The sequence below is a fragment of the Salvelinus sp. IW2-2015 genome, linkage group LG20 (assembly GCF_002910315.2).
Source record: "Salvelinus sp. IW2-2015 linkage group LG20, ASM291031v2, whole genome shotgun sequence".
NCBI classification, from domain to species: Eukaryota; Metazoa; Chordata; class Actinopteri; order Salmoniformes; family Salmonidae; genus Salvelinus; species Salvelinus sp. IW2-2015.
The window spans coordinates 79001324-79012066 of record NC_036860.1 but is presented as its reverse complement, the minus strand read 5'-3'; the positions used below and the strand labels follow the sequence as shown (position 1 = coordinate 79012066).

Sequence of the window (10743 nt, the reverse complement as noted above, 5' to 3'; positions counted from 1 at the left end):
AAAAAAGTATTTAATAAGAATATTTCATTCATTCAGATCTAGGATGTGTTATTTTAGTGTTCCCTTTATTTTTTTGAGCAGTGTATATGGATTGTTAACGAGTTCCATTCAGCTATGGCTCTATATAAAACTGTAGATTTAAGGAGATTTGACCTTGGCTTGGGTTGTCTTAGCTGCCCTAAATTTGTCTGTCTGGTTTGGCGGTTATGCGTGTTGCTAGTATGTACTAACTGGCCTGATAAATACTGTGGTTTTTTGAAAAATATAATATTCCTAAAGAAGATCAGAAGACTGGATAGTAATTTGTTTTTAACGTGAAGCCATGAGAGATTCTGATGCATTTGGATAATATTCATACAGATAGAGCAAAGAGCTAATCTGGCAGCCCTGTTCTGAACGATTGAGATTTTCAATATCTTTCTTTGATGACCATATAACTGGACAGTTCTTTAAGTGTGATAGACCGGTGATTACCATAAACTGTGACATGCTCTAAGGTGATAGACCAGGATTGACCATATAACTGACAGTTCTCTAAGTGATAGGACCAGGATTGACCATATACCGGACAGTTCTCTAATGTGATAGGACCAGGGATTGACCATATAACTGGCAGTCTCTAAGTGTATAGGACCAGGGATGACCATATAACTGGACAGTTCTCTAAGTGTGATAGGACCAGGGATTACCATATAACTGGACAGTTCTCTAAGTTGATAAGACCAGGGATTGACCATATAACTGGACAGTTCTCTAAGGTGATAGGACCAGGGATTGACCATAAAACTGGACATCTCTAAGTGTGATAGGACCAGGGATTGACCATATAACTGGACATCTCTAAGGTGATAGGACCAGGGATGACCATATAACTGGACAGTTCTCAAGTGTGATAGGACCAGGGATTGACCATATAACTGGACAGTACTCTAAGTGTGATAGGACCAGGGATTGACTATATAACTGGACAGTACTCTAAGTGTGATAGGACCAGGGATTGACCATATAACTGGACAGTACTCTAAGTGTGATAGGAACAGGGATTGACCATATAACTGGACAGTTCTCAAAGTGTGATAGGACCAGGGATTGAATCACCTGATTCAGTGTGCTAGATGTTACATACTCTGAACCTTTTCTTGTAACAGCAATTCCCTTACCCATCTTAATCACAATATTATCTATATGTTCTGACCKTGATAAATCTGCATCCAACATGATGTCTAGTAGTTTAGTTTTTTTCACTTGCTCTACTGTCAGAGTCGTGTGTATAGGTGGCAGGGAAGTCAGGCACAGGAGAATCAAACTTAGTGGAATGGAGTTGTTTAATAACTTGAAAACAAACATAACTCCAAAACCATGAATACAATAAAACAAAGTGGGTACGAGGACCCGCCGCGCACCAATACAAACAACACGAATACTGAACAACAAACAATCTCTGACAAAGACATGAGGGGAAACAGAGGGTTAAATACACAACAGGTAATGAATGGGATTGAAACCAGCTGTGTAGGAAGACAAGACAAAACCAATGTAAAATGAAAAATMGATCAATGATGGCTAGAAGACCGGTGACGTCGACCGCCGAGCACCACCCGAACAAGGAGAGGCATCAACTTCGGCAGAAGTCGTGACATCTACATGCATTCTTTTCATCGGCAAATTAAATTGGGGATCATCAGCAAGCATATATATATTGAACCAAATACAATACATTTAGTTTTATAAATGTTCAACACCAATTTGTTCATATCAACCCACTCAGACACCATTCTTAGTTCACTGCTCAGGACATGTTAGCTCATTACATTCTGATGCTGCGCTATACATTGTAGAGTCATCAGCATACATGACCACTCTTGCTTTGTTCATTACTGAAGGTAAATCATTAGTAAAGATAGAGTAGAGAACTGGGTCTCGGCAACTTCCTTGAGGAACACCACAGTGTATATATTTCTGTTTGAAAAGCTACCATTAAAGAACACTWTTTGTCTTCTCCTTGATAGATAGCTTTCCATCCAGGATAGAGCTGCAGACTTAGCCCTTGTGTTGTCTTAAGGGTAAGAAWTGACCCGCCACTATGTTTAACAGCAGAGAAAACCAACTTGAAATTTGATGACTTTTCCTAGAGTGACCCCAGCATTAGAAAAAGTGAAACATCACCTTTGTTCATATTTCCATGAAAGCTGGGTACAAAGATTGTCTTAGGGTACAAAGATTGTCTTAGGGTACAAAGATTGTCTTAGGGTCATTTTTGACCCAGCAGTTATAAAATAATTTACACACCACAAAAACCACAAAGACACACACACATACACACAATGAGAAATGGAGATTATGTGTGCTATTGATTGAACTCAGACAAAACTAAAACGTTCTTGTGCATGTGCAGCAACTCCCCTCCACGACCCCACACATGACGCAAGTTCACAGACAAAATAAAAACAATTTCAGACAAAATAAACACATTTCTGACAAAATAAAAATMTCATGAAAGCATTGTTTACTAATGGGGAATGCAGTCAGAGGCTATAAAGGTGCTGCAAATGACAGTCCCTCCAGTTCTCTCTTTGCTGAACCATGAGTGCACGTTTCAGTGCCCAACAGGTTGTAGATCTGATATTTTCAGATGTCCAGGAGGAACAAGAGAACAATGATTTAGAAGAGGAGGAAGTATCTGAAGAATAAGATGGGAAAGAGTACAACCCAGAGCATGATGCATCATCTTCAGATGAAGAAATCCCCCAAACTGAAAGAGAGACATTTTTGTCAAAGAACAGCAAAATAATATGGTCCTTTTCACCATATGACAACCAGGGTAGGATGGCAGCACAAAATGTCTCAAGGATGACCCCAGGGCCCACAAGACATGCAGTTGCCCAGGACATCGCCTCAACATTCTACATGTTCATCACACCAGCCATTGAAAACAAAATCCTGGAGATGACAAATTTGGAGGGTTTCTGTAAATATGGAGACAACTGGAAAAGGATGGATGAGATTGACCTGTGTCGTGGCAGAATCAGATTTAGCAAGGTTAACATAGATAGATAAGATGTTATTTTCATCATATGCTTGTGAGATACTTGTCATTAGAATCTTCTGAGCTAGGGATTAGTAACTTGGGGCCAGAGAGGGGAGAGGTCAGGCTAGTCTTCATAAGTCAATGTATATGCTAAACCATGTGGTGCTAAGTAGAATATCAGAAGGGGAGGAGGACAGAGTGGAACGTTGTTTTCTTATGGGAACGTTGTTTGTAACTATTCCTAAACCATGTGACGGGATGGAGTTATTAATTGGGGAACCAGTTAGTTATCTCATACAATGTCTGTACGRCAGTCACTCCCTACTTTTCTCATAGGGGGAAGGAGTTTGGCAGTGTTTGGAACCATTGTATTTCCCCTCTGAGGTTGCCCTTATCTTGACCTAGTATTTGACCTAAGAGGCTCACTGTCTGATTTGGAGTTTGTCCAGGTTTGGGAYTATCTAGAAATGACAATTGATATATGCCATTGGATGAGGTAATGGTTGGTAGACAGTGAAGTACCAAGCATGAGATTTAAACCTTGTCTTGGGAGATCAAACTGAACGATGATTTATAGCTGATGCTGTCTAGCGATAGGATACTCCTCTTTCGGGTAAAGGATTCTTTGTAAGTTGAGAGGGGTGTATCTTGGCTATAAATGAAACTAAGAATTGTTTTGTAAGCACTCTCAGAGAATTCATTTATAGACACTGAATTGATCTGAGAGTCAAAAAAGGGCTTTGGTGAAGCTTGTATATATATTAAAGATGGAATATATAATTTAACTCTGACTTGTGTGTGGTTGGCTCTCTCTCTCTATTGAGTAATACAGGAAAATTACTACGACACCTGCGTGCCTACATAGGGCTGCTAATCTTAGCGGGTGTGTATAGGTCCCGAGGCAAGGCTACATGTAGTCTCTGGGATGCAGTAGAAGGGTGATTTTCCGTGCCACGGTGCCACTGAAAGTCTCTCACACTTTCTCAAGAATGCTACGATTTGATAATCGTGAGCCAAGACCTGCAAGACGTGTGAGAGACAAACTGGCAGCCATAAGAGAGGTCTGGGAGAAGTGGGTGGAGCGTCTGCCGTACCTCTACAACCCTCAMCCTGAAGTAACAGTGGATGAGCAACTGGTTCCATTCAGAGGTAAATGTTTATTTCCATATCTGTAATGTAAGTGATTTTCACAGTTAATTTTATTATTGTTTTTCTGTAATATCATTGATTTATGTGATTGTTTTCTGTGACACTGATACTAATTACTGATAGTAATCTCTTTTGTCAAAAGGTCGCTGTCCTTTCCGGCTGTATATGCCCAGCAAGCCAGCAAAGTATGCATCAAGATATGGGTGGCCTGTGACGCACAATCCAGCTACACTTGGAAGATGCAAGTCTACACAGGGAAGCCGACCGGTGGAGGCCCGGAGAAGAACCAGGGGATGCAGGTTGTGGTTGATGTGATAGATGGACTGAGGGGGCACAATGTCACGTGTGACAATTACTTCACCTCTTATGAACTCAGCCAGCAGCTCCTGAAGAGGAAGACCACCATGGTTGGCACAGTTCGAAAGAACAAGCCTGAGCTCCCCCCTGCATTCCTCGCAACAAGGGGGAAAGAGGCCTTCTCATCAAAGTTTGCCTTCATCCCCACACCACTCTAGTTTCTTACCTCCCAAATAGGAACAAGAATGTGGTCCTCCTGAGCACAGTGCTCAAAACAGCTGAGATCAGTGATCGTGAGGACAGGAAGCCACAGCTGGAATTTACAGCTGCAGGAGGATGACTGCCTGCTGGCCCCTGGTCATCTTCCATAACATCATTGATGTGTCCTCATACAATGCCTTTGTGATATGGAACAAGATCAACCCTGCCTGGATGCCTGATAAGCGGAACAAGAGTAGGGTGTTCCTGGAGCACCTGGGAAAGGCACTTGTAACCCCACACATTCAAAGAAGGGAGTGCCTCCCCCACACAGCAGCCTCTGCAGCACGTGTGAAAGCTGTTCAGGAGGCTGAATCTTGTCCTGATCCACCTGAGGCTGCAGCTGGGGCAGGCAAGAGGAGGAGATGCCAATTATGCCCCCCAAAGAAGGACTGTAAAACAAATACTATGTGCTGCACATGTGAGAAATACATCTGCAACGTCCATGCACACACACTTGCATACTGTCCTYCATGTGCTAATTAGAATTGATTGATTTATGTTCATCACATTTTTGTTTTGTATCTATGATCTTATTTTATTCTTATTTATTGTTGTTGTTTATACACCTTGTGGGTGGGAGAAAGGGTTAAAAAAAATGGGAGAAGACTTGTATTTTATAGTTGAATTCCTCATTGTACAGTATATAAGAATATATCACTATGTTGCTAAAACAGTTCAAGACTGTTATTGTTTCACTTCAATAAAATGCATTCAAAACTACTTTCTGCACATTTCTGCTACTTTCTTAGGCTATACAAGTACTATCGCTTGTTAAAAAATGTATGTTTACACCTATGCAGTATCTTTAGCAATAACAATAATAATAATAAACCTCTACTTTAGTAAAGAAAACAATTATGACAGGTGTGTTGTAATAAAAACGAGTGGTGTCCACTGATTAAATGCGGTCTTTCTGCATTGTGAAGAGGGAAAACCCAGATATTCACAAAGTTTGTGATAAATGACAGGTTGTTTCTTGTGCAAAATAGATTTGGGGTTTAAAATTCAATTAAGCTGCTTTATCAATGAACTGTTACTTGAGTTTAACAAGTAACAGTTCATGATCAATTACATCAAAAGCAGCACTAAAATCTAGCAACACTGCACCATCTTACTTCCTGTCATCCATACTCTTTAACCAATCATCTGTCATTTGTGCTAAGGCCGTACTCGTAGAATGCTCTTCTTTGTGTGCATGCTGGAAACCCGTTATCAGACCATTACATGAGAAATAATCCTTGATTTGTACAGATACAATTTTTTCCAAGAATTGACTTAACACAGGCAGCAAGCTTATAGGATGACTATTAGGACGGGTGAATGCAGATTTGTTATTCTTAGGTAGTGGAATAATAATTCCATGTGTAACTCTGTGTTGTTGTTTGTGTCGCACTGCTTTGCTTTATCTTGGCCAGGTCGCAGTTGTAAATGAGAACTTGTTCTCAACTGGCCTACCTGGTTAAATAAAGGTGAAATAAATAAATAAGACCTGTGCTAGTTGAGCTTTACTCAGAGAGTCGTAAGTGGCTGGGTTGGATCAATGACAATAACAATCGAGTAACGCTTATGACTTCCAAACCCTACCAAGTACACAATAGAATGAATGGAACATCAAACGCATGGAAACCACGTGTTTGACTCCGTTCCATTAATTTAATTTCAGCTATTACAACGAGCCTGTCCTCCTATAACTCTTCCCACCAGCCTCCTCTGTTGTACATGGTACTACTGTCAAATGTACAGTGCATCTGCCCCTAAAGTCTTGTGCTACCTGCTGTTAAATCGTAGGGAAGTAGGTATAAAAGGTAATGGCCTTATACCAACAGCAGAGGGAAGCAGAGTACTGAGAGACAGCGACAATCTGGCAAATGTATGGTACCGTGGAGAAAACAGAGGATAGTTTAGTTCAATCAAATGGTGCATATACAGATTCAACAACATATTTGAAAATGAAAGATAATTTGAGACAAATACTTTGTACTTAGTTCTAGTTTAACCTGATATTATTTTCTTTGCCATGTTCTGCACTCGTGTTGACAGATGGTGCCTATTATGCCTATACGCGTGAGTGCCCGATCGCACTAACAGGAGCGCGCACGTGGCTGTCAGCAGTAGGAAATGCAGGCGATTTGTGCTAAATGTCTAACAGCAGCACGACCACACTGATTGTGAAGGACAGTTTGGGAGAAAGGAATACCATTTGGTCGTAAAATGATATACATTTGTAAGATTTAAACTCTCTGCAGTTATGTCAGAGAGTAACCCAGACATACATCTATGTTAACAACACCCGCATAACATCATTAGCCAGCAAGCTAGGCTAACTAGCTCGCTAGTTTTGGGGGACATTGCGCCTCCTAACCTGCTCAGCCGTTATCTATTTATTTTCCTTTTGTTGCCTGGACACTCCAGCTTCTCATTGTCGTGTTTTCATTGAACGGAGGAGTTTAGCGGACCGGAGCTGTGGGGGGCCCGCGGACAAACCCGCTGCCCTGGGCGTCCAGGCGGACGGATCACGTAGACACGCGGGCCGTGGGTAAGTTTACACGAYCGAGGGAAGGGATGGGCAAGGCCGTGGACCCAATGGTCAGGCAGGGCCCCGACGACAGGGAGGGGAGTGGACCATTAGTTAACTAGAAAACTAAGATGCCTGTTAGGCAACAAATATAATTTTCCTGTGGTTGAATCGGGAAGTTGTGTTGCTTTGAATGAGTCCTCGAGAGGATATGAAAACACAATCGTTCGTTTTTAGGTAGCTATATTAGCTAGATAGTTAGCGTGTTGGCTGACGCTAGTTAGCAAACCAACCTGCTTAGATCAGCGGAATATAAATATAATGTTGTCCGTAATCTTYGTAGAAGAAATAAGGTACTGTATCGGTGGTTGCTAGCGAAGGTAAWTTTGWCTGACTGTTGTGCTTGTTAGTGCATGCACTTGATAGTGTTTGTGGCCACACCTGAGTTGATCGTTAGGGCCAGGCAGTCTTTTGAATGAATGTATTCTACAATGTATTTGAATTGTAGACATGTCATTGTCAACATCTAGCTCTGTAGATTGTCCGTGGATTTTCAGTGTTCGATGACACTGGATAGATATTGGGCAGAAATGGAGAGGTGGGTTTGGGTGAAGTAAATAACACAGGTCAAATCATCATATTGAACAACATTAAGTGAAACCTCAGATAGACATGCATAATTCTACCTATTACTGTATTGTTACTGTATTGTGGAGATGGTGATTGTTGAAAATACCCCAATGGGCAATAATTRGAAAAATCCAAATCCATGTCCACTAACTAAATATCAAATAGAAMACATAGAGTAGGAGGTAGGTGTGTAATGAATCCAATGTCCTCTTTCAGATATAGGGAACTGTGTTAGTTTAATTTTAGCTGGTTTTCATTGTCTGTTATTAGAATCTTCCCCACTGTTCAAAACTGCAATTCCACCAATATAGTAGCCAATAAAGCTTTGGGCATTAGCCTATCTCTCAAATAATGTCCWTGATTTTGAAATATACAGCCAKCTTCTTCATTTAACATTGTGGAAGCAAGGACTTTTTTTTGTGTGAAAAACTTGTCTGAAAAGTGTGGGGCAGGGACTGATGGCCTCTGTATTATTTATTATCATCAGTCCAACATAATTTTCTCTAATACACTATGGACATTTGGAGAGGTTGTTTCCATGTGATCATGATTAAGAGTTCTGTTAACTTTGGTTTCTCATGAAACCTTTCTGTCTTCTTTCCATCTGTCAAGGAGAAAATAAGGAGGCGCCATGGCCGAAATCTCCACCCTAATCCCCTCACCTCCAGCTATAGGTGACACACATGCTGCCCCCTCCTTCCCCATACCCTCTACTGCCCCCCCTCCTCCCAGCAGCACCACCCCAGAGCCCCCTAAGGAGAACCCCATCCCCAAGTCCTCTCTGTACGCTGACAAAGCTTCTCTGACATTAACTGTACCAGGAGAGACGCTTCCTTCTCACCCTCCTTCTCCCAAGTCTCCCAAGAGAGGGGGGAGAGGACCTCCACCGAGTCCCCCCAAACGCGTCTCATCAGCGTTAACRCCAGAGACTCCAGTGCCCCCACCTCTAATACCCCCAGAGAGACCTGCCCCCGTACCTGTAATAGCCCTAGATACTCCTGCCATCCCACCTGTAGATGTAGCATTGCGGCAGAGGGAGGGAGTGAAGGAGACAGACYTGGAGGCAGGGGCCAGCCCAGTGTTGGCTGTAAAGCAGGAACTGAGTAACCCAGGGGGCAAGGAGCTGTTAAATGCCCCCTCAGAGTGCCCTACACAGGCCCACAGTGAGCAAGAGGTACAGGYGGTAACACAGCAGACTACCAGCCCCTCCTCCTGTCTTAATCTCACCCCTAATCTCTACCCCAGTGTTCATGTCACTGTGAACACTAATCCTGCTACTGATTATGCTCAGCCTCAGTCTATGGTGCAATCTCCCCCTCCTCCTGCCCCCACTTACACTCCCCCTCCTCCAGACTCCACCCAAGCAGCTGCAGCCCCTGAAGCACAAAATCCTCAGCCACCAGAAGAAAGCCAAAACCCTCACCCAAACCCTCAACCCCCTCCCAAACTGGACACCCCCAGCCTGTCTCCCATACCTGAGACCTCAAGCCAATCTCCCAGAAGGGCAGAGCTACCCAACACCCCCTCCAGAGCAGGGCACCCCAGCCCTCCAGCGATCCAGGAACCTGTCTCCCTCTCCCTGCCCTACCCCAGAGTTCCAGCCCCAGACACCCTCAGCTACCTMGAGTCAGCCAGCATGATGTCAGGGACCCTGGAGTCTCTGTCTGGCCTGGGGGAGGATGGAAGCTCTATCGGGTCAGACTCAGAGATCAACGGCCTGGCTGTCAGACGCACTGACAAATATGGCTTCCTCGGTGGGACCCAGTACAGCGAGGGCAGGTGGGCATGGTAAAACAAAAACACACCCTCACTCTATGCACACACCCATGTCAAATACTAATCTGGGGGTGTCCAGTTTGGGAGGGGGTTGTCTTCACTCTGACTGTAGATGGGCAATTACACTGGTTTGTTTTTTTCTCTCTTAAAGAAAATGATATTTGTCACATGCACCGACTACAACAGTTGTAGACCTTACCGTAAAAGGCTTACTTACTAGTCCTTAACCAACAGTGCAGAGTAAAAAATATATATATATATAAGAAAAATGAAAAAAAGTTAAACATTTGCTAAATAAACTAAAGGAAAAATAGTAACACAATAAAATAACTATAATGAGGTTATATACAAAGGGTACCGAGTCAATGTGCAGGGGTTTGAGGTAATATGTACATGTAGGTATGGGTAAAGTGACTATGCATAGATCTAAACAGAGAGTAGCAGAAGCATAATGTGAAGGTGTATGTGTAGCGTCAATATGCATGTGTGTGTGTTGGAATGTCAGTGTAGTATGTGTGAGTGTGTGGTTCGAGTCCAGTGAGTGTACATAGTCTGTGCAAAAACATATAATTAACAAAAGGGAGTCAATGCAAATACTCCGGGTAGCCATTTGATGAACTGTTCAGCAGTCTTATGGCTTGGGGGTAGAAGCTGTTATGGAGCTTTTTGGTCCCAGACTTGATGCTGCGGTAGCAGAGAGAACTCTATGACTTGGGTGGCTGGAGTCTTTGACAATCAACCGTCTTTCCTGGCTTGGTCATCTTCTCCGAGTCACCCAGCTTGCCCTAAGTGATCTCTCCCTCCCCACCCTTTCTGTCCAGTCTTCCCTATATCCACTCTAAACTTATCGGTCTGTCCTTCATCTCTGCTTTGTGTGACTCAGATAGATAGTGCTGAGAGCGCTTTTGTGACACAATATGTACTGACAGTGCCTCGCCCAGCCACTCATTTCCTCTCTCTTTCTAGAGAACGTATTGCCCCTCCCCTCGGACAGTCTCTAAGTGCACTTCCCTCTTCTGTTTCTGTTTTATTGATTTAGTTTGTATTGATTAAACCTGTCCCCTTCAGTGTCGTATCCTAAAAGGGA

At 42.9% G+C, this 10743-nt stretch overlaps 2 protein-coding genes and 1 long non-coding RNA gene across 4 annotated transcripts in view; 2 read left to right on the top strand and 1 right to left on the bottom strand.

Moving 5' to 3' along the window:
- mylpfa (myosin light chain, phosphorylatable, fast skeletal muscle a) overlaps window positions 1–10743 on the bottom strand; it is a 70572-nt gene that overhangs the window by 45352 nt on the left and 14477 nt on the right. The gene's annotated exons all lie outside the window — the stretch shown is intronic.
- LOC139029522 (uncharacterized) overlaps window positions 1–10743 on the top strand; it is a 66963-nt gene that overhangs the window by 43313 nt on the left and 12907 nt on the right. The window lies entirely within an intron of this gene.
- The window catches only part of LOC111981357 (TBC1 domain family member 10B), a 13529-nt gene continuing 9546 nt past the window's right edge, over window positions 6761–10743 (top strand). Inside the window, exons 1-2 of one of the 2 annotated variants that reach the window (XM_070449697.1) lie at window positions 6761–7271; window positions 8493–9659. In XM_070449697.1, coding sequence (XP_070305798.1) covers window positions 8512–9659 — 1148 coding nt within the window. In that variant the 5' untranslated portion in view covers window positions 6761–7271; window positions 8493–8511. Of the gene's footprint in view, window positions 7272–8492; window positions 9669–10743 lie in introns of both variants that reach the window. The other variant, XM_070449696.1, reaches the window with a different exon arrangement.